The sequence below is a fragment of the Cyprinodon variegatus genome, unplaced genomic scaffold, assembly GCF_000732505.1.
Source record: "Cyprinodon variegatus isolate N-32 unplaced genomic scaffold, C_variegatus-1.0 Scaffold180, whole genome shotgun sequence".
NCBI classification, from domain to species: Eukaryota; Metazoa; Chordata; class Actinopteri; order Cyprinodontiformes; family Cyprinodontidae; genus Cyprinodon; species Cyprinodon variegatus.
In genome coordinates this window covers 692,864-717,043 of record NW_015150633.1, presented here as the reverse complement: position 1 = coordinate 717,043, position 24,180 = coordinate 692,864, and the positions used below count along the sequence as shown (strand labels likewise).

General features: G+C 37.3%; 1 protein-coding gene across 1 annotated transcript in view; it reads left to right on the top strand.

Moving 5' to 3' along the window:
* nos1 (nitric oxide synthase 1) overlaps positions 1 to 24,180 on the top strand; it is a 56,394-nt gene that overhangs the window by 21,253 nt on the left and 10,961 nt on the right. Inside the window, exons 8-21 of the mRNA XM_015378863.1 lie at positions 1,022 to 1,163; positions 1,244 to 1,383; positions 2,337 to 2,511; positions 4,734 to 4,835; positions 7,768 to 7,962; positions 8,070 to 8,155; positions 8,634 to 8,778; positions 9,636 to 9,740; positions 9,817 to 9,875; positions 9,961 to 10,077; positions 17,232 to 17,406; positions 17,717 to 17,855; positions 23,719 to 23,797; positions 24,016 to 24,175. Coding sequence (XP_015234349.1) covers positions 1,022 to 1,163; positions 1,244 to 1,383; positions 2,337 to 2,511; positions 4,734 to 4,835; positions 7,768 to 7,962; positions 8,070 to 8,155; positions 8,634 to 8,778; positions 9,636 to 9,740; positions 9,817 to 9,875; positions 9,961 to 10,077; positions 17,232 to 17,406; positions 17,717 to 17,855; positions 23,719 to 23,797; positions 24,016 to 24,175 — 1,819 coding nt within the window. The remainder of the gene's footprint in view (positions 1 to 1,021; positions 1,164 to 1,243; positions 1,384 to 2,336; positions 2,512 to 4,733; positions 4,836 to 7,767; positions 7,963 to 8,069; positions 8,156 to 8,633; positions 8,779 to 9,635; positions 9,741 to 9,816; positions 9,876 to 9,960; positions 10,078 to 17,231; positions 17,407 to 17,716; positions 17,856 to 23,718; positions 23,798 to 24,015; positions 24,176 to 24,180) is intronic.

Genomic DNA, 24,180 nt, shown 5'->3' with positions numbered 1-24,180 from the left:
AAATTATTCTTATTCAAATGTCATCTTTACTGGCCCAGTTCCTCGTCAGTGCCAGTTGAATAAAAGGAAATCCTGATTTTTTTTTTTTTTTTTTGGTCCCCTGCCAACTGATTCTTGAATTACCACAAATAACTGATAATAGCATATCTTTTATCCAAAGAGAAATGTCTGTAAATCCCTACCATTACTACTTAGTGCACATCTGGCCCAGATTCAGACCAGCCGCTCAGGCAATCCATCACACCCTCCTCAGTTACTCACGACCAGCTTACCAGCATTAACAATCTCACCCCGTAAAGAGCATTAAAACACCATTGCGATCTGGACTGAGCAGCACATAACCAGGCTTGTATGGTGTCATCAATGTTAATGGTCTACTTGATTAATGTAGCACTTGGATCACCTGATGTACTATTCCCTTACCTTAAACTTCAAAAAAACGGTGTAAAGATCACACTAAAGTACAGGGATGTCACCAGAGGGCAATTTATAAACTACATTTCTTTTTTCTGGTGTAATCAGGCATTTCTAGATGAGTAACTGTTAAAATGGCCCTTCTGCCTGACAGTTATGGTCAAGTTGGTTTAAAATGTTAACGCTTGCCTACACAAAAGCTCTGTAATGTTCTCTTTATATATGAGGGAAGTGGTGGCCGAGTGGTTAGGGCACTGGGCTTGGATCCCAGAGGATCTGAGTTCAAGACCCTCTCCCATACAGTAGACTGCCACCCTGGGTCACTGAGCAAGATCCTTATCCCCCACACTGCTCCCTGGGCGCTACACAATGGCAGCCCACTGCTCCCCAAAGGGATGGGTTGATCACGCAGAGCGTGAATTTCGTTACTTTGTACCTGTGACAATGTAATGACAATAAAGCTGAATTCTATTCTGTTATAGGACTAGATCAACACAATGCACAGTTCATGATTTTTATTTGAAGCACCCTTTTTTAAGTATGTGATATTTTATCTTAGAATCTCAATATTTTATTGGCATTAAAAATGCCATCTTTCTTTTTGCAGGTCTGCTATTACCATATTTCCACAGAGGATTGATGGTAAACACGATTTCCGTGTGTGGAACAGTCAGTTGATTCGATATGCGGGCTACAAACAGCCTGACGGAAGTATTCTGGGAGACCCTGCTAATGTGGAATTCACAGAGGTACATATCAGTTAGATACGGTTACAAAATGTCACACCTCTTTGGCCTCATAGGCTAAGATTTTGTACATTCATCCCTAGATCTGCATCCAGCTTGGGTGGAAAGCACCGAAGGGTCGATTTGACGTCCTTCCCCTTCTGCTGCAAGCCAATGGAAACGACCCAGAGCTTTTTGAGATCCCTGAAGACCTCATATTGGAGGTGCCTATCATCCATCCAAAGTAAGTTTTTCTTTTTCTCTTTAAAAATTCTTAAGATGCACAGAATGTAACAAAAATGAGAACAGAAGAGGCTGCACAGAGGGATATCCACCCACTTGCATATCTTATAACTACACTTCTCAAACAATGGACTAATTTCATGCCAAGAAGGCTGATTGGTTATTGTCACATTCCAACTGTGCCTATTATACACCAATAGCACAACTAGAGCTTGTTTTTATTTATTTTATTTTTATTTTTTGTGGCACCCATGGGACTTGTGGGATTTCGAGCTTCATATCTCTTATTAATTTGTTTACTTTTCCTGCCACAAAAAAAAAGAAAAATTAAAGCCAAAATCACAAAAGCCACAAAAACCTTGGAGTCTTAATCATTAAGCTGCACTTTCTCGGTTGTATTGTAATCACACAAAAAAATGAAATAAAACTCTGGTTTTGCAGCCACACTATCATTCACAAATACAAACAGATGCATTCCAAGCCACAAAAGCATTGTTAAACACTACAGAGTGTTTCAAAATCCCTTGACACATAAATCAGCCTGCCAGACTCCCCCAGATTTGGCTTTATTTTTTTTTCCGTACGCATGTATTAGCTGGCCCTTAGCTCTGGCAGCAGCTTGGCACAAGCTTCGGCAGCCCATCGTATCTCATCATTACACAAGATTAAACCCAGCACTGCAAATAATAGCCTGAAAGCAATTCTATCAATCCCCCTAAAGGTTTCAAGAGGCCACACTTCCTTTGGACAGTACTAAAAAGCCTTAACAATGGGCTTCTTTTTGTTAATGCTTGTTTTGAACACACTGGTTTTTGCTCCATGTCTCCGAGGCACTTATACCGGCTCCTAACAATTCTAGTGATTGAGCGTATTGCTAGTTTGGCAGTGGATAATGGAGTGAATTATCTGACGTAACCATGGTCACCATTTTTCCCTTCTGCTCACTTCTCCCAGGTTTGATTGGTTCAAGGACTTGGAGTTGAAGTGGTATGGCCTCCCAGCAGTTGCAAACATGCTGCTGGAGATTGGTGGTCTTGAGTTCACAGGATGCCCCTTCAGTGGCTGGTACATGGGCACAGAGATCGGCGTGAGGGACTTTTGTGACAGCTCACGCTACAACATTCTGGAGGTAACATTCTTGTGTCAGAAAAAAATAAAATCGTCATGTGACATTAGATTCAGGAAAAAGAACTGAAGGGACAGATTGACGGCAGCCTTGTGTCAAGATGAACATGTGTTGTTACCAAATGAGCCAAATGAATCAAATTATCCTTGTAAGCATGTGTAGGGTTTGTCAGTATTTTATTATCTGTGGGATGTGGGCTTTATCTATCATAGATACATGGATTTGCCTTTAAAAGCCATAAAGTGCAGCAAGGGGGAAAAAAATGTCCAGACCTTTGTATATAAAGACTTACACAAGTAGAGATGAGCGTTTTCAAATGATTCAGCCTATATAGGAGTGGTGCAATTTTGAAGGGCACTTCAAGATACACGGGTGGCCAGCTTTTATTTGTGCTGTAACTAAAGTGATCGATTTGTGGTGAAGCCTTACAGTTTGAATGTCCTTTGGCTTTTTTCTTAATTTTTTATTTCATACAACGTTAGAGGAGGATTTTCTAAATAGGACAACAATGTTTTTTGCTTTTTACTTTTTAACATTTTCTTTTTTAACAAACTGTAATACTGAGCATCATTTTTCCATTATTGGCTCTAAAAAATGGGTGAATATAACCCAAGATTATCTAACAATAACTAAATCCTTTTCCTTTTAATTAAACGAAATTTTCACCAAAATGTGAAAGCGAACTCTAGAAAAGAAAACCACTTAAAAACAGGAGGATTTTTTGCTAGTTTGCTGAATAAAGAGTAAATATAACACCAGTGACCTTGGAGAGACAAACTGAAAGGTTATCTGGCCTTTTTTTGTAATTCCACTCTAGTGGGTTATTACCATTCAATAAAAAATATTTAAAAATGTGCCAATTTTTCCAGACATTCCAACAACCCCCCGATGTAAGACTGAAATTCTCCTGGTATTTGCAAAAAATCACAAAAAAATATTTGTTGTCCTACATCCTGTAAGTTCAGAGTCCACAACAGTACAATTAGTAAAACAATTATGTTTATATGGAATGGTTGCCAGAAAAAACCTGTTCTTCATGGTGTATGAGTTCATGGTTTAGCAAAGCAGTTGCCTCTTAAGGTACAAAAACTCTGGAACCATGTTATTTAGAAACAACAAAGCAGAATTATTTAATAATTTGCTGATACCTATATATAATAATGACAAACTCAGTAAATCAACACAAACTCTAATGTCAACTGTATTGTTTGGGGAGTCTGTGGTTGGGCTGGTTTTGCAGTCCCTGTATTGATGAACATTTCTATAAAACCATCTAGTATTCCAAAAAAGTTTAAAAAGAAAAAAACAGTCCACTCTATAAAGTCTCAAACTCAACGCTATTCCTGACATTTTGAATTGAAAAAGCTTCCTGGATGGACAGCGAAACATCTTCAAACTTGGAAAGTCCAGTGGTGTGTTTTTATAACATTTTAGGGATGACTATGAGCTGGATGACTGAGAATCTTCACCAGCATAAACCATCGAAACCAACTATGACTAGTATAGTATTGAACCTTGGCCTGAACTTTAAAATTATCTCATACTCATGCTCTAGTTAAGAATTTGTCATTGACTATATTAGAGTAACATGACTGTAAAAAAACAAAAAAAAACAAAAAGGCTCATACCACACATCACATTCAGGGATAGCATAACAATCAGAATCAGAAGTACTTTAATAATCCCAGAGGGAAATTACTTTACAGCTAGCATCATAAAATAAACAAAGAATATGACTATACTGTACAAAGGAAGAACACTATAAACCTGATGAAGGCTTGAAATTAATGTACATTTTCTGACTGATATCTTTAACATATCTTCTATTTTTTTTTTATATATATATATATATTTTTTTTTTGTTTGTGCATTATCAATAGTTGTTGTTAATAAATTGTATTTTAAAGTTTTAACTAGCATTCTGTATATATGTGATATCACCCTAACTTTATGACCAGAACTGCATCATTTTTAATCTGCATGTGTAAAATTCATCACATCGTATGATAAAAGATCTACGCTTTTAGATGTTGACAATGTATAGAAATGTTTTAAGTTTATATCAAACTCATCAAAGAGAAGCAATAAACATTTAACACACACATACACACACACAAACATCCTTACACAACCCACACGCGCACACACAACTTTCCAAAGCTGTTCAGTATCTATACCACAGAATTTAAATGTTCTCTCATTTATCCTTGTGCTATGTTTTGTAGGAGGTTGCCAACAAGATGGGCTTAGACACTAGGAAGACTTCTTCCCTCTGGAAAGACCAGGCACTTGTGGAGATTAATATTGCTGTTCTCTACAGCTTTCAGGTGATTGCATGCTTTGTTCACCAAAAATAGATTTAAAGGGAATAGAAGGTGTGTTTGCCTCTTGGGACAACAAAACCTTTTGTCATATTGGATTCTCAGCAAGTTCCTTGTTTACAAAGGTAATCTCTTCATCACAGAAAGGGTGTTTTCTATATATATGACCTATAAGTTGTAAACAAAGCTTAATAAAACTAAAAATGACATTTGAGCTGCTATGATGCAACACAATCATAGGATATTTAACCAGCAGACTGACTCTCCAGTTTACACGTTTATTTACCTGTCTTTACCATTATATTAACTCCTGCTTGCTTATATAAACAGATTCAGAGGTGCTTAGTCGATACTAGTTTAAGTTGTTTTTAGTTTGTTTTTTTTTGTTGGCAGTGAAATTCTTCTTTGGGAATTTTAGTTGACAAAACAAAACTGGGTGAGATAACATGAGTTTTGTACAAAAATCTGATCCCTTTATTTTAATGTTTTAAATATTTTAGTGACTAGGTCTTCTAAAGGCAAGTGGTTGCACTAAAATTAACTTATGTGTGAAATTATAAATTTAGCTTTTCTTGGAAGGCCTTGGGTTTAAAGGCTGTGAAATAAAGTATTGTAAAAACCCAGAAACACAGCAGAATGCCATTTAGGTTTAAAGCAGGATTAGAATGAAAACTATATCCATACAGTTAACCTATTCATCAAGCACAATTTAGTTTTCTAGATCCTGAAAACTGTGGTGTCTTTGGAGGAGCTGCATACTGTATAATTCACTTTTCAAGTAAAGCAGATGGTGAGGACTGCAGGCATTGCACTCCAAAAATCTGATTATTGTGGAAAAGTGGCTGAAATTTGTTGCTAAAGGAAAGCAATAGGAAGTCTATTTTTTCTTTATTAAAAGAAACACAGAGAACACCATATTACAGAGACAACAAAGCATTTCATCAAACTAAATCTTTTGTAGATGGTAAAATGCCATCGCTGCATGTAGCTTGAGATGCAATGGTCTCCATGGTAAATCATGGCAGTTACAGCATTATGCATCAGGGGGGTGCAAAGCTTTGTGTCAGCCTAAAAAGGAAATATTTTGTAGTGTGTTGATAAAGGATTGGCGCTAAATCAAAAATGACTATAGGAAAATTGCTGTCAAAATACAGACTAAAGTGTATGTCAAAACTAGTGGGAATACTTGAACATTAAATCTTTTCAGCCAAATATGACTCGAATTCAGCTGTTTTACAAAAAGTGTAAAAAAAAAAAGTCTGCCTGTAATGATGATAATCTGGTAAAAAAGTTCAATCCAAAAACAAGAAGTGTATATTTTTTATATAAAAAATACATAGAGAATATATATAATGTTTAATCATCTTAGTAAATTTTTAACGTCTTTGACCCATTACATAAAACCCTGATAAATCCCAGCTTTAGTTTAGATGAGTTTATGGTTGCAGTTAGGGCTGCAATTAGCCATTATTTTGGAAATTGATTAATCTGTTAACTTTTTTGATTAATTAGATAAGCAAAGATTCTTTAAAGAAGAATCTCTACGAAATCAAACCAGGTGAAACTCAAACTTCTCCTCTTGAGGAGTTCTGGATAGAGTATATTGACAGATGATTATTTTTTTTTTTTTATCTTAAATGCAAAGTGTTCTTATATTTTATACAATCTTGGTAAAGTAACTGCTTTAAATGGGTTGCTCTGTCAGTTAAAGGCATGTTTTAGACTTTAAACTCCAGTTAAGGATTATTCCATTACTAATTTAGTTGACCATTATTTCAATCGTTTTAAAAATTAACTATATAATAATTGGATTGATCATCATTATAATTAATCTACTGTTTCAGCCCTAGTAAGGGCCCTAAAAGAGCCATTTTGTTTGTGAGGCAAAATGCCATGTTTTTTTTGTTACCAGTTTTTACAATCTTTGACAACTTTTTCCTGAAGGCTGGACTTGATTGGGCAATTCAAGCAGAGCAAACTGTAGTGAGTGAAGAAGCTTATTACCTATATTTTTAAAGCTTTGGGTTTTGTCATAACAACTTAGAATAAGTTGCTTTGTTCACTCTTAAATGCATTTAAATGAAAAGCATCCCTAAGCTTTTGTGTATCATTCTTAATCTAGTGATTGGCTGATGTGCCTTTCTAAAAGTTTCAGCCTGAATGTTGGGTTGTCCCCTGGCCCTCCTTCAGGTGACACGTTCCTGGAACACCTCCAGAGCCAGGTTTACACTGGGCATCCAAAAAAGATGTCCGCGCCACCTCAGCTGACTCCTTTTAATGTGGAGGTTAAGTGACACCACTCCGCAGAGTGACAAAGCGGGAGTGGTGGGGAGTGGCGGCCTAGTGGTTCCATAGAGCTTGGAATCCTGAGGTTCTGATTTCAAGCACCACTCCCACAGATAGCCACTCTGGGTCTCTGAACAAGACCCTTAACCCCACACTGCTCCCCAGGCGCACAGGATGGCAGCCCACTGCTCCCCAAAGGGTATGGGTTAAATACAGAGGTAAATTTCTGCAATGAGAGATCAATAAAGTTCCATTATTATTAGCCGCTTGTATCAGGGATCTCATGTTTTTAGGCCATGATCCAGATTTTATGGTCATTGATGAGGGTAGGAATATCGACAGATATTACCTTTTCTCTCAGCTTTTTCTTCATCAAAATCTATCAATCTCCCACCTCATTCGCCCCTTCACTCTATCAATCTCCCACCTCATTCGCCCCTTCACTCTATCAATCTCCCACCTCATTCGCCCCTTCACTCTAACAGAATCCCAAGATACTTGATACTCTTCCTCTTGAGACACTCTGAGGGAATTTCTTCCACCTGTAAACTTTGTGCCTAGCTTTTTGTGGTATTTTAGTTGACATTTTTTTCTGCACCTTAAATGGAAATAAAATTACTTTTCCTTACCCTTTTTTTTATACATGTACCAGACCTGCAAAGTGACCATTGTAGACCATCACTCAGCCACAGAGTCCTTCATGAAGCACATGGAGAACGAGTATCGTGTGAGAGGAGGCTGCCCTGGAGACTGGGTGTGGATCGTGCCTCCAATGTCAGGAAGCATTACTCCAGTTTTTCACCAAGAAATGCTCAACTATCGTCTTACACCTTCTTTTGAGTACCAGGTGAGGAAGATGAGGGTAAAAATAACCCTTGCAAACCAAAGGTAGCCGTCAAATTTGTGAAATTATCCAAATTAAACTGAGTCTTATCTCTTTTCTATGTGCAAAAGCCTGATCCTTGGAACACCCATGTGTGGAAAGGAGTCAACGGGACACCCACAAAGAAAAGAGCCATTGGATTTAAGAAGCTTGCCAAGTAAATATGCTTACTTTTATTGTTTTTTATTGGCTTATTCACAGAGCCAAGTATATGTTGCAGCAATGTCAAAGATAATAGAGTTTGTGTAAAGCTAATTTAAACAAGTAATCACCTTCCTGATAAAAGCAAGACCCATGAAACGGAGGCTAATGTACTCAGCAGTGAAATTCATCCAATCAACCCCTCTGGGAGTAATCAGCATTCTGTCAGTTTTTCTTGGTCTATGCATGCGCTTGTGTGCATGTATGAACTGCTATTAATATAATTGCCTCAAGGAAAGTACAAGGTAGGTAATCAGAATTGTCACCCATCCGTAGCTACCTGCAGTAGCAGCTTAACAACAATTGCCTTTGGATCATTGCAGGAGAAACAAAGACTCCACACTGTGCCCTAAAATCAGTTTACCTTGCATGGTTCAGATGCTTGCTCTTTTTGTTGTCTCATTCACTCCAGCTTTCTCTTATCTCCTCTACAGGGCTGTGAAATTTTCAGCAAAGTTAATGGGGCAAGCCATGGCCAAGAGGGTTAAAGCCACCATACTGTTTGCCACTGAAACGGGAAAATCGCAAGACTACGCTAAAACTCTCTGTGAAATTTTCAAGCACGCCTTTGATGCCAAGGTACTCTTGCACCTGCCTTGCATCAGTGGCTTTAATGGTTGAGCTAGATTTTATGTTAGATTTCAGCAATTCTTGACTTTATAAAGGAAAACATTTAACCAACTCTTTTTCTCCCCGCATTGCCTTATTCAATCATTTAATTGTTTAATTGAATAAGGTCATAGAAATGCAAGCAAAGGACAACTAATAAAAAGTGAAGAAAATGGTTTTTATTTCAGCTCTTTGAAGTGCCACTGCTCAGAGCCAATTTTACTCACTGAGGCATTGCACATATACTAGTTTAAGACAACATCCTAAAGCATTCCTGGCTGTGCAAATCTGTTAAAAGAGCAAAAGATGCTGCTCTCAATCATGTACTTGGTGCATTTCCTCTAGGGTGCATCTTAATTCTCCTTCCTGTTTTTGCAGTGTGATCAATTACACAAGAAGACACTCATGCATGCAATTGTGCGTCAGTGGGAGTGGGTGTGTGCAAATGGAGGGCAGATGTGAATGCCAGGGGCAAACCTTTGTTGCGGGCTAAAGCCTGTTTCCTCTTCACGCCTTTTGCTTGTGCAGCATTGCGTTTGTGTGTGTATGTTTGTGTGAGATCCAAGCTCAGCCCATGGCAGACACGCACCATGCTGAGCAGTGTGCATCATGGCTGCTCAATGTGTGTGGCAGCAGCATATTATCATCTCGTTAGAGGCGAAGACAGAGTGGTCATTACAACCTACTCGTTTGCCAGCGGCTGTGTGTTCAGCCCTAATTTACAAGCTAAAGGCATCTGTCAAGTGATATGTGAAGAGAGAAGTGAGATGAATCTGGAACATTTTGGTAGCTGAGATTCCCTCTTAATAGAGATCCTTGGCTCGCAGGTCATGTCCATGGATGAATACGATGTGGTGGACTTGGAGCATGAGACACTTGTTTTAGTTGTAACCAGTACATTTGGCAACGGGGATCCACCTGAAAATGGAGAGGTAAATATCCAATTCATCAAAGGTCTTGTTAAATGATATGTAGGAAAAAAAAAACCTCTTTTACTTGTTGGGGTAGAAATTCGGAGCTGCCTTAATGGAAATGCGCCACCCCACCTCCAACACAGAGGACAGAAAGTAAGGACACTTATGTTCTTTTTTTTTTTCTTTTGTGTTTAAAAGAAAAACCTCTCTGACCCCTCTCTTCTTGTCCCATCCACAGGAGTTACAAGGTTCGATTCAACAGTGTGTCCTCTTATTCAGATACACGGAAGTCCTCCAGTGATGAACCAGAGGTCAAGATCAATTTTGAGAGCACAGGACCGCTTGCTAATGTCAGGTAAACTAATAAGGCCTGGCATTATGTTCTCATGACTGAGATTATTTTTCATTGACTCCAAAGGCCCAGAGGGTGTTCAAATATCCAACCCTTAAAGCAATAACGATCATAAAACAAGATGAATAGGAGATTCAGGCTGCATGACAATGGAATCATGTCGAGGAAATCTTTGCCTCGGGATCCTTATGGACACATTATAAAGTTGGACCGGAAAAAATCAAGCTTTTTCTTAAGCTAAAGTAAAATTTTCTATGAAAAAATCTGTTTTGGTTTCATCTACTAGGATTATAAGCTATTCTTGAAATATATCCACGGTATGTAACTGCAGATCTTGAAATTGGATCAATTCTAGTGTCTGTATTAAAGTGAGAAAAATGCTTTTCCATCTCTTTGCACAATGTTTTGTTTTGCACAACATGCAATGTTGTTTTGAAAGCATGTGCAGAATTCACAGGTATCTTTTCTCAAATTCATTTATGGTCGTTTCAGATCATCAAACATTTTAGAAAGCAATATGCAGACTTAACTTTCCAAAGAAACCTTTCAAAAATGAGTCCAAACCAACTCATGCCTGTGTAGAGAGAGAGAAAGGAAGCTTGTTCCCTTAACATAAATATTGATCCCTCAGGATTTTCTGGTTGATGCCAGAATTTATGGTTCCATTAAATGTAATCCAGATTTTGAAGTCTATCACAGAACTAGTCTGATGGATGATGACAGGATACGTTTCTAATGCAGTTGATGTTTTTCTGATACTGTTAATTTCATGTAGGATGCCAGATGGCACATACTTTCTGAAAGTCTTCTTTTTTTTTTTTTTTGTGATGACCTAGGTTTGTCAGTAGCTCTGTACTGGTTTATGTTGCTGTGGTTCATTGGAACAGAGCCATAGAAGTGGCTTACTGACTCTCAAAAGCTGATCCATTTATTTCTAATCTGTTCATGCTTTCTTTTGTTGTCTTTTTTGGTGTGTTTTATTTCTTTTTCAATCAGGGCATTTAATGTTATGTGTTGTTGTTGTTTTTTGGTCTTTAGCCTAGTTGATAAAATAATAATTTGAGAGCCGCTCTTTGTTTGCTCCAGTTATCTTTTTTTAAATCAAATTTGTTCGATTAGAAACATTTAAAACTAGGACAAAATGCTAAAACTGAAATGTGGAAGGCTTTGGGTAATTTTTTTCTGCAGTTTTACAGTTTACCATTTGTTAGCTTCAGTACTGGAAAATGATGCAGGTTTCCGTTTTACCTTCAGTAAGTTATATAAACTCACTTTGAAACAATTTTCTAGAGTTTTTCTATGATTAAGTTATAAATGACAAGTGTTCCATTGATTTAAATATGACTTCATGTTCAACATTATCATACTCTGCTGATGATTGGACATCTGTGTGCCCTGTATTTTCATACTTACATTGTAGTCTGTAACTCAAAATAACTCAATTTTTTTGAAACTCAATTGTGAAATTATGAGTTAGTCAAAGTACCTTGCTGCATTCAGGGTAATTTCTACTGTAAGGTCTGTGTGCATTTAGAGCACTTATCTTCAGATACTGTAGGTCACACTCTCTCAAAATCCAGATGTTGTGATTGATTGTTCCACAATATGTTCTATCCCTCGACTGATATATCCTGCAAAATTTTAGGGTTATTCTTAAGGTCTATGTTATTTTTACCAGATTTTTTCCCATTTTTATAGAAAACCGAACCCCAGGTTATGTGCTCGAATACGGTAAGGTGTACAGCATCACTTCCTGTTTTCCGTTGCATTTGGTGATCGGTGGCGTTTCAGATCCTCTCGATTTGCTCTTGATTCTCTTTGCTGTTCATCTCTAAACTAATTTACCTGTACATATACTGTAGATGATTAAACGCATTTGTACTACTGATTTTCTTTTATTTTTCTTCCGGGGAACTTTGCTTCATAGCATAGTGCAGGTATTGCTTACCTAGCAATAGCTCTACTATGGCTTCTTTTGTGATATTCATTCTGATCTGATTGTGATTACCAGATTGATATATTTTGTCTTAATGAAATATGACTGCACCAGGAGTATTATGTTATAAATGAATCAACTCCTTCTGCTTCAGTTTTCAGACTTTCTATCTGATTTTAAATTAAAAAGTAATTATGACATTAGAGTGGAGGATTTTTACTTCATGCAGGGTAAGTGGAGTTATATCCTTTTAGAAAGGCTGAACCAGCCGGTGAAAATCAGGGGAACAAAACTTGGCTATTTTATTTGTCAGTTTTTCTGTTTGTTTGTGCTATTAAAAATTATTCTTAATGCTCATGGTTACCTGTGGAGTACCACAGGGTTCAGTGCTAGGACCATTTATTACTACACAATATATGCTTGTAATTGCAAAAATTAGCAGACTTGGTAAGATGGTCCCTCTTATTCTCATGATACCTGGCTATACTTGTTCATAAATTATATTAATTCTAAAATACTAGATATGAGGAATATCTCAAAAGATATAAAAACCTGGATGTCTTCAGATGTTCTGGATAAATTGGCCACAGATAAAACAAAAACCTTAGTGTTGGATTTAATTGGTATTTGTCATTCAATGGATTTCCAGAATATTTATGAGAAAGTGACACTAACAAACAGTGAATGCATTAGTTACTGCAGAGCAGGGCTTACTGGGATACTATGTTTCAGTAGTAGTTCTTTACTATCAGGAAGTACACAAAGATTTCAGCTGATCAAAGATGCTGCAGTTGGAGTTCTGATTATGTTGAATATCAGTTTTCTTATCTTAGCCAGTTATTACTGACTCGGTTAATTTAAGAGTACAATTTGACATTCTTCTTATTCATTACCTAAGCAAGCTACATCATGTCTCAGATCTGATTGTTCCTTTTGTTCCTTAAGGAGCACTTTGTAGTTTACTAGTCAAGACTATGCTGACTGAGACCATGACATTCCCGAGACCAAGGAGTACAGACACGAGACGAGACCAAAAAGACTTGACCAAAACAAGACCATGTATACATCAAAGGAAAATATTTTCTAATTTTGTTTGTGTGTATCAAGATGGATACCTTTAAAATTACATCTTGGTTCACAATGGCAGAATCTGTACAATTTGGACCTTTTTTTTTTTTTTTTTTCAAAATGTATGCAAAAACAATCTTTGTGCGTTTTTTTTTTTTTTTCCCAAAGCAACTAATTTCAAATAAAAGAATAGATAAAGTCAGTACAAGCTAATTTAAATGAGCTGTGTGAAAAAGCTGACATTTCAGAAAGGTATGTTTTCTTTACATTTTTGAGTTTTAGTCTTTCCTTTTTTCATGCAGCTGTTTTCTTCCTATCATCTCGCACTTTTCTACACTCAGGGAGATGCACAGGTTGAGCGTCAGTCAGTGTCACACCAGTGGCGGGCAGATGGCAGCTGCAGCTATGGGAAATAATTTCACTACGAAAGATTTTAAGTTACCATATTATTTACCGTTTTTAAGAAGGGTTTTTTTTTTATCCTTATCAGTGAAGTAAACAAACGAAAAAATAAACAAAGCCCATCAGCAATGGTCTCTACTAGTCTCATTCAAAGAACCCAAGCCTTTTTACTTTGCCTTGTCCGAGACCAAATAAGGCAGAGTAACAAGGCAGCTGATATCAAGAAGACACCAAGAACCTAAAAATATAGTCCTGAGACTGGTCTCAAGACAAAGACCAATCTCAAGTACTACAACACTAGTACTTTGCTCCCACACTGCAGGTTTACTAAAGGTTCCTAGGATTTCTAAGTAGAATGGGAGGCAGATATTTTAGGAATCAGACTCCTCTCCCATGGAGTCAGCTTTTATTATTAGTCTTTCAGGAGAAAATACCACCTCTACATTAAGGGTAGGCTTAAAACTCTCCTAGCTTGGGTTATAATGAGCTATTTTCTAGTTATGTAGCTATAGGCTTATGCCTCATTAACACTGACCATGCTTGAAAATGCAAAGTCTGCAGTTGATGCGAATTAAGGCACATGAAAAGGTCCTAAAGCGCATCTCAAACAGCTGGAGCAGCTCGTTAAAGCATGTAAACTTTTCAGGCTCATGAACTGCTGAGGCCAAATATGAACTTTAACTAAGCAATCAAAGAGAGACTCCACTATGTGGTGTTGATGTCTTTTTAGGAGACAAGGGTCAGCAGGTCATTAAACTGCGTTTGGGTGTGACAAGAATCGCTCTAGAAGGGACCACCGTCGGCATGCGGCTTTTTCATGTAGGTGGTGAAAATTTCCACAAACTAATTTCCTCTGCTGTATTGGTGTATCCAGACAAGGCACCAAGGCACACAACAACAGCAATCTTTAGCTGTATTTAGTTAATCAGCATAGCCCCTCTTTTAATTTCATCAGCCATTGTACAAGATAAATCCTCGTAACACATGTCAGACCTCTTCTTCGGCTTCTTTGATAGAGTTGGCTCTGTTTTTGTTTTTTTTGTCTTTTAGTCCCATTTCTCTCCTAAACATAGCTATTGGTTCAGGTTTCATGTGCCCTTTTTCACCCTTTTGAGCGAAAAATTGTTTCAATCTCCAATGTTTAACTGTTTCTTCCCTTGGCAAAGCCTTCTGTGGTGCTAGTTTGCCATAACCATCTTTTACTTGTAAAGTATTTAAGGATCAGTACTTCTGTGCTCCTATTGTGTGTCTGCCTCCTTTTCACACCCCAGTCGGCTGTTGCAGAAGGCTACTGACACAGAGCCTGGTTCTGCTGGAGGTTCCCTCTCCACTGTCACTCCATGCATGGTTGTGAGGAATTAACAAAATAACTACAACAGGATTCAAGCAAATGCTCATTGTCACTACAGGCTCACCCAGGAGGAAAGAATTCTACATAGTCAATATCTTGATGTCGTCAGCTGGGTTTTCTTGCATAAAACACCTTTAACTTATCTGTCTGTGTGATTCAATTGAACTGGTTTTGTAAGGTGCCTTGAGATGACATTTGATATGAATTGGCATTGTGTTAATAAATTACCTCCACCAAGGAGGTTATGTTTTTAGGAGATTTTGTGTGTTTACCTGAGTACAGGATAACTTGAAAAGTTATGATCGGAGTTTAATGAGATTTTTACCAGATGTGCAGCTCAGTCCAATGAGCAATACATTCAATTTGATAATGCGCATCAAAATTAGGATGCAGGAATTTTTAAAAGGCTTTTTAACATTATGTAGCATAACTAGCAGACTATGGTTATCAGATTTTAAGAAAAGATTATTGATCTCAAAACTTTATTTTAAATTAAGTGAAAAAATTCAATTATTGCATCCTTCAAATATACATTGGTTTATTTGATTAATTTGCTGAGATTTTTTTCTGGCGTTGCTTTTGTCAGATTTAAATATTTCCGATGATCAGAGAAATTTACAGTGGCTGAGGGGTGTAAATGTCCTGTATTGCAAATGCAAAAATGAGACTAACACAACAGAAAATAAAGAGCAGCAATGTATAAACTAACTGCAAATTTAAAATCGGCAAACATAAATGATGCTGACACAAAAACACAAGATATATGCAAAGAGAAAATGCTGCGAGTGGCGAAAATATCTGCTGGGGAATAAAACCTGCAAACTCTCTGCATAAAAGTAATTCTCCCAACCACCAGAGGAAGACGATCATAAACGCATTTGACCAGATCTTTACTAAATGAGATCCTCTGAGAGATGAAATGTTTCAAAAAATTTCAAGGGCAAACTTTCCTTTTCATCTTTATATTATTTTTTTCTTTCCTCCAAATGTGCTCTGGCTGAGCATGCTATTTGACTTTACGAAGGGTCTGGTCCAGTGACATTTGTTGAGTTCGAATTCAACGGTTGCGTCCTCCAAAGGCCAGTTTCGTCGTCCGGTTAAGTCATAGCCGAAGATCCCAGTTTAAGTAGACCGGCTCTTTGGAGAACACAGCCGCTGATAAATGCTGAATTTCTTCTTTCTAGTGTTTTTTTCTTTTTTTTTTTTTTTTTTTTTTTGCACAGGTTTGTCTAATTTATGTATTTGCAAGTCTCATTGTTGTTGTTTCTAAGCCCAATTGTTTTACTTTTAACTGTGCAAATATGTATTTGCAGGGTATTTGCAGCCCTTAGCCACAGTAGAAATTTGATTAAAAATTTCGAATAAAGGGCAAATGTTCTCAAGTTTGTAAAAATAAGCACGTGTTTTAACTGTTCTAGCCGACATGTGTTCTCCAAAAAAAAAAAAAAAAAAAAACAATATTACCATTTCAAAGGATTTTAGTCTGTTGTTCATTTTGAAAGCTAACAGTGTGGGATGCTATTAGAAAATAATGAAGTTTCTACGGAGAGGTCTGCCAACCAAAATTGCTTGCAATGAATAAACTAATTTTGGGGAAGATTAGCTTTGCATCTAAAGCATAGCAAACCCTATCTCCTCTTAGTGTCAGACTTCATGATTCAACAGAACATACCAAGAAATCTGGTGTCAAATGTCAAAACTAATGGGGAAAAAAAAAAAAACATGATTCCAAAAAATGTTTGGAAAACTAAAAACTGATTTTCAAGGCACACTGCCCTTCATGTTTTAGATGCCTCTCTGTTTCACCCACCTGATTTCAAATGAGGTTGGAATAACAGGCTTTGCTGAACTGCGGATGTCTGAATCAGATGTGTCAAAGCAGAGAAACATTTAAAGAAATGACAGGCTGTGTGCCTTGAGGAGCAGCCTTAAAAATCTACAGTATGCCTTAAGGGACCTCTAAAAATCCTAAAAGAAAACTTCAAAACATCCCAGAAGGTTTGCCTTTCATTGGTTTACCTTACTGTATGCAAGCTTTTCCTCCTCATATTTTCTGATGCTGAAATGAAACTATGATATAACATAATGACACAAAATTCCTATTTTCCAATTATCTGAAATATTGATTGAACTCATTGCTGCCAAGGGTGCAACAATTGGTTTGTTAGGTTTAGGGAATACATTCAGGTTTTTTTTTTGCTTTATACAAAGCCATACTCAACATTAAAGTGCTTCCTCAGAACTATTTCTATATTTTTAAAAATTCAAAACCAGCTTCGTAAGCTAAAAACTGTTGCATCAAAATGCTTACAGCTTAATTAAAAAATGTTTCTATACTTTGGTTTGTTTTGTTAAAGCAATCTCCTTTTTTTTTTTTTTTCAATGCACTTTTTTGTTTAGGTTTTCAGTGTTTGGCCTTGGCTCCCGGGCCTACCCACACTTCTGCGCCTTTGCCCACGCTGTGGACACGCTGTTTGAAGAGCTGGGGGGGGAGCGCATCCTACGCATGGGAGAGGGAGATGAGCTGTGTGGCCAGGAGGAATCATTCAGAACATGGGCCAAAAAAGTTTTTAAGGTTAGTTTCTTAGGTGAAGACCTCAAATGCTCATCTTGTGTTGGATAAAGTGGGCTTTTTTTTTTTTTTTTTTTTTAAACCAAGTTCTATTTTCCAAAGCCTCCAGCAACAAAACATCACAATCCACCACAAAAAGAAACTTTTTAAAATAACTTTGCTGTTTTGCTGAACCTTGATAAAGCTGAGGCAGTTATTGCCATCTGATTTCTAAAGTATTTGTATTTTTCCAATAATTTTTCAATGCAGTAGATATAAAACCTTTTTTTTTCTAATGATGTTCTTTCCTGTGGCTGTGTCATTGCGTTCCAAGGCTGCCTGCGATGTGTTCTGTGTTGGTGATGACGTGAACATTGAGAAGGCCAACGACTCCTTGATCAGCAATGACCGTAGCTGGAAAAAGAGCAAGTTTCGCCTAACCTACACAGCTGAGGCCCCTGTGGTGACAGAAGGTAGTATTTACGTGGGGGCATAGTTATGAACTATTGAGGGGGGCTTGATTTTAAGCAGACAATAAGTGCTGATAAGTAGCTTTGTACAAATAACTGTAATTTATCAGTGACTCAGCCATTACATCTGAGAGATGCGAGTCTTAGCTGGAGAAAGAAATTTTGATGCAATTTAAAGCTATTTTACTTTTATAAACACTTGAGTCCGACATTATTCATGTAGTCTAGATTTGTGTAAACGTTATCATTAAATGTGATCCATACATTCGATGCAGACATAATTTATCATGATGATAGTTTATCTAGCAAAATGACTGTTTACCTGTAAATTACAGTCTGAGCTGAATAAGCAGTTACCGTACCATATGAATAACTGTAATTTAGAAGTATTTCACTGTATTTTGTCACATTACCAACCACAGAACTGTTAAGCTGGCACTTGCAGCATTTTACCTTTACACACACTTGGTGTTTGCAGCATGTTTGGTACTTGCTGCTGGTAATATTTCATAATTGCAGAATTGTCACATTACCAAACACGGAACTGTAAAGCTGGCACTAGTAGTGTGTGTGTGTGGGTGTGTGTGTGTGGGTGTGGGTGGGGGTGTGGGTGTGTGTGTGTGTTTAGGGGGGGGTGTATCAGTTATACAGAAACACTAAGGGGAGCTGTACCTACCAATTTATCAAGTAAAATAACCCATAGAAACAGTTTTGTTGGCCTTTTTTTATTTCTAAATGTGTATAACAGGTTCCTCTTAATAAATGTTGAAAAATGTATAGAGAGAAGTTTCTTGCATATAAATTCATATTACTGATAATGTGTTGGTCACTTAACACATATCCATTGCAGGATTTCCATTAAGTTTATCAGAAGAGTGACGCACAAAGTTTTGTAGATCTTCCATCAATCCATTGTCCATATTTCCCACTTTGTCCTTGACAAGATACAGTGTGAGATATCAAAAAACACCTCGGCATGAAAAAAGCACATGTAACACAAGCCAAACATTTCAGCAGAAGGAAAACATTAGAGGCTGGAGTTGCGTGAAAGTCAATCTGACATTTGAGCATCAGTTGTGTATGTATGATGAGTGTGTTTAATATGTCCATGAACGCTGTCCAGAGGCCATTGTCCTTGATAAGATGGAAGTCTATCAACCGGCGCGACAGTTCTCGACTCATCCACAGGTGTTCGTGGGTCAGGGGGGTGGCAGTTCTGGGCCCTTCCACCATAACATCTAGGGGGGAGGCCTAATCCAAAATGGCACTTTTTGTTTTTGAGAGCAGGCTGCACAGAATTTGCCGTCAGCCTTGGAGTCTTCTCTTGCTGGCTCCACATGGCAAATCTAATATTCCCAATTTGTTGGGCTTTTCTGCCTTGAAGCAAGTGTGCTTATCCAAGATATTATCCCATCTCACCTTGAGTTCAACCACCGCAGCCAGCCTGCGTTCAATCGCACCCAGCATATGGGTACGCTCACGGTCTTGCTCATTGACAGTTTGTGAGGGCATCAACCGCTGTCTGCAGCCTGACCAATGCCCAAATTTCCACCGACATCCTCTATAATTGTAGATACATCAGGTATCCTCCAAAATCCAAATGGGAGAAATCCGAGTATCATACATCTGAAAATCCATGCATCTTCCACATCTTCGACTGATAATGTTGTAAAACACACCATACTCCAAGCCTTCCAGGAGTGCATGTTGTATCCCACAACGTATGTCTGCAGGACAGGAAGGGTCCTCTTTTCCCTGTCTTCCATTTGAGAAAATTTGATCAATTGCATTGAGAGACCAGCTGACCAGATCCATTGTTTGAACTTGGGTGATATGTAGAGGGCTCAGAAAAGATAAGACACAGCAAAGCAGGGAAAGAGCAGGGAGTTACAGAACAGCAGGAAAGTGCGTCCGCCTCCTTCAAGTGTCTGACTGGTCATCACAGTGGTCGCCTAGACTCTTACAGGATAGGGTTAGGTCTAACAGGACTTAAAAAGAAAATCTTTTGATATAGTCCTCATGATTAGCCTGCTTTTTTAGCAATGGCATTTTTTTTATAGATATTTCCTCCTCTTGGAGTATGGTAGTAACCATCTAATGGACTATTGTAAAAATAATTGTCCATATAATTTATCATCATATTATATCATTTATGTATTTGCAAAACAGTACTTTTATTTACTTCACTATATTAAAGTATTTTTAAATAGCATATGTTGATTTAATTTAAATTAAAAATCCTCTATTGCTTAATAAATTGAATTTAGGCAAAATCTTTGTTCTGAAATAGTGAAGAACTTCAGCTTATTCCAGCATGTGTCAGCTTGCATTCTTACTTGGCACTTATGGGGTTGTAAAGCAAAAACAGGTTTACAGTGGCATGTCTCTCCTCCTTTCATAATTGTTTATTACTGGTAAATATTTCTCCCAGAGTGATATCAATAACCACCAAGCTGTAAAAGCAATAACATATCTGTAAATTTAAAGCACATAACCATATTTTCTATCCTTTAACCAAACACCCACACACCTGTTTGACTTGGAGTAATGAGGGGGAACTCGGCTGTGCTGCAGTTGTGCATATTAATGAAGCAGAAATGCAAAATCTAGGAGAATAAAGTATAAACGACAACAAATGAAACTAGAATAATTCAGACTGAAAGAATAACCAGCCAATGAAAATAATTGTCTTCAACTACATATTAAGTGTAAAGAATTACTGCAAAGTGAGACAATTTTTAACAATAAAAATAACAGGATAAAATTTTTTTATATTGATCTTTTTGTTTTTGTTTTTTACAGAGGGTTCCATACTATTATTTGCATATTTGTGTGGTACAGTAAAAGTCAAGAGGCAAGTAATGTGTTTTACATAGAAATAAGAGGCATAAAATATACGTTCTGTTCTGCAAAATTATTGCAAACAAAAATCATGTTGATTATTATTTAACTGGATAAATAAACTTTGTTTTTGTTATTGTTAATATTATTTGAAAAGAACCAATTAGTGTAATGGTGTTTGCAACGCACCCACACACTAATTAGGTCTATTGCATTGTCCATTTGTAGATACTCATTTTATTTACATGTTGTTCACCAATGTATAAAATCAATTGCACATTCCAGAATCACCTTGTCCCTTCTATTAAATGTCACTGTTTTTTCTTTTGCATTTACTTTTCCTTAGTTTGACTGTTTTTTTTTTCCAAATTCCTCATCCAATTAAAATAATTTAGTTTAAACTCGGTTTGATTCGTTGTTTAGTTGAATTATCCTAGAGGACCAGCAGTAAAAAGAAGACTGTTGAATTGTACCATTATGAGCTTATTTAGGCCAGTTTCTTTCCCGATCATGGTGCATAATTATTAATTTGCTTGATCAGACAGCAAAGTCAGGGAATTATGGTAGTGGTGGGTGAATGAAAAGTGCAGGCTCCTGCTCCATGAGTTACTATCTCTGCTTACCCCATAAAGTGTTGAGCTCCACCACAGTTTACTCCATTTCTAAATGGGCTTTGCAGTGGCGTAACGACACAGCAATAGGCCCGTAAGTAGCATTATATTGGTGTTCTCTTGGTCGCAGTCTTTATTCACTGGACTGGTAGTAGCAGCAACGGTCACCTCTACCTCTTCCCTTCTTTGAAAGAATGTGTTTATTTTCTGAAGTTTTTTCTGTTCTTTCAGCAGCTCTTCTTTCATTTTTCTTTTCTGGAATCCACTTAAATACTTCTTTTTGGTATCCATCATCGCTAACACATTGTACGTAACGCTTATGGTTTAATCTGCATTCTGGTTTTAGTCTAACGTGATGTGACGACTTGGTTGCTGCACGCATGTTACATACCTAATATTTTCAGTCAGTTCAGCATAACCCATAACCCATAATTTCAAGTTATAGTGTAAAAAATAAAATACTCAAATACATTGTTCTTTTAAGATCTTTATTGCGGTTTGAAACATATTATGAGTGTATTTTTTACCCACCGTCTAAACTATACACAGTTATTCAGTTATTAACATGGTAATTAAAAATGCCACTACTTTGCTATTGGTGTTGTTTAAACAGCTCACCATCTAGAAATTTGGCATGTGTTGCAGTATAAATACGGTCCGGTGTGGTCAGTCACTTCAGTATCAGGTGGTTTTAAGAGGACTTTTTCGGACCATTACATGTGCAAAGAGACGTCCTAGTCTACAATTGCATAGGGGGCCCACCAGGTGTCAGTGATGGAGCCCCTGAGAGTTTGTGGGCGCGTAAGCAACCGCTGGTGCTGCTTAATGATAGTTATGCCATTGGGGCGTTGCGCCATTATTTTATCGTTTTTAACTCTATTCGTTTTCATCATATTTATTCTATCCACGGAACTTCCAAAGAATATGACCTCCTTCTGAAAGGTCTCAGTGAATTTTTTTGTGGATTAATATCAGCATCAGTCTTCCCCATTTTGGTGTAGACCTGGGTTCCTCAATTCTGGTCCTGATGTTTTGATGTCTTGCACCTTTCAGATGTGTCTGCTTACACACCTAAATCAAATGGCTCAATTACCTTCTTAGTTGCAGTAAAATTTTCTAGAGTCCCTAATGACCTGATTATTTGACTCTGGTGTCTTGAAGCAGACGCATCTAAAAATTGCAGGACACCGGACCTCCAGGACAGTGATTAATGAACCCTGGTGTAGACTAAACCAGTCTAAAATGATACATGCACGATTCTATAGAAGCTTTATAAGACTTCATCCAAATTAAAGGAAATGAAAGTCTGATAAATCGGATACATATTCCAGTAGAATGACTGAAGTAAATTCTCTTTTCATCTACCGGTACTGTTGTAAGAGCTCTGCATCTGTGGTTTCTTAGTCAAAACATGAATTGTAAAAAATGAATTTTAAAATTTTAGCACTTAACAGGAATTGTGGTATTTGGCTTTTATATTGTTTTTTCTTCTGTTTTTTTTGCTTATGATTTAAAGTTTACACCAAAGGACTTCACAAAATAACCCCTCGCACATACCCACACAAAGTACAACAAAAACTACAAAAAAAAGTACAAAAACTGTGTATCTTCTACATCAAAATAATGCACCTAAATAATGCCACAAAGTTGGCAAAATAAACTGGAAGAGAAGGGCCCTGTGAAATGACTGAAAAAAGGCAGTCACAGGAGGTGGCTGGACATTGACAGATGTGATGTCAGAAATTGACTGAAACACAGATTCTCAAAATGTGAACAAAGATGGACATAACCAAAACATTCAGGCAATGTTTGCCGGACCTAGTATGCACCAGGGCAATTGGGGTCAAGCCCAATCTACTCCTATTCCAGAGCCTTGTGAAATATTCTTTATTGTATAACACCATGACATGGGCAGCTGGAGAACAAGTGTTCCCGCCTCAGAATAGACCGCCACGTTGCTGCATCAATTCTATCTGAAAATCAGTAGACCGGCAATAAACGTTATCAGTTGGTTCATGTAAACTAGGTAAATATATGCTATAGAATTTTGATATGGTTCCTTTACGAGACAGTACGACTTTGATAATAGAATCCACCAGAGAGACGACAATAATATCTGGAAGGCAGGGATGGTGAATAAAGTGACTTTTACATTGTTAAAGAATTAATATTCTTTAGAGAATAAGGAATTTTTCCAAACCCCATTGTCTCATGTTCATAATTTCACATTTTTTCCCACACTTTAAAGAAATAAACCTAGAACTTTTATCCAGACTTGACTTTGTCTTTTAATGTACTTTTAACCTAATATGAATGTGTGTATTCCTTTTGTTGACTGAAGAAATTAGGTTCATCAGGCCTACAGAGGATCAAGGTCTGTTGGTAATAATGTCTATTTTCTGTCTGCTTTATAGCATTACACAGTGTTCACAAGAAGAAAGTATATGGAGCAAAGATGATTGAAGCTCAAAACCTTCAGAGTTCAAAATCAAAGTAAGCTTTTACTTTAGCCAAGAGTCCCATGTTTTTAAATGCTAAAATGGAAAAGTGTGCAGTGTGTTCATTTTTGATTCTGTTGTACATTGACATGTGAAGTAAAGAAAATCAGCTCTCTCTCTCTCTCTCTATATATATATATATATATATATATATATCTCCCTTTAATGACGGCCTCTTTGTTTTTTTTCATGTGTGTTTTTTGCTGTTTTAAGTCGCTCCACTATATTAGTTCGGCTCGACACAAACAACCATGATGGTCTGTGCTACAAGCCTGGTGACCATCTGGGCATCTACCCTGGCAACCATGAGGAGCTGGTAACAGCGCTCATAGAAAAACTGGAGGATGCTCCGCCTGTCAATCAAATCGTCAAAGTGGA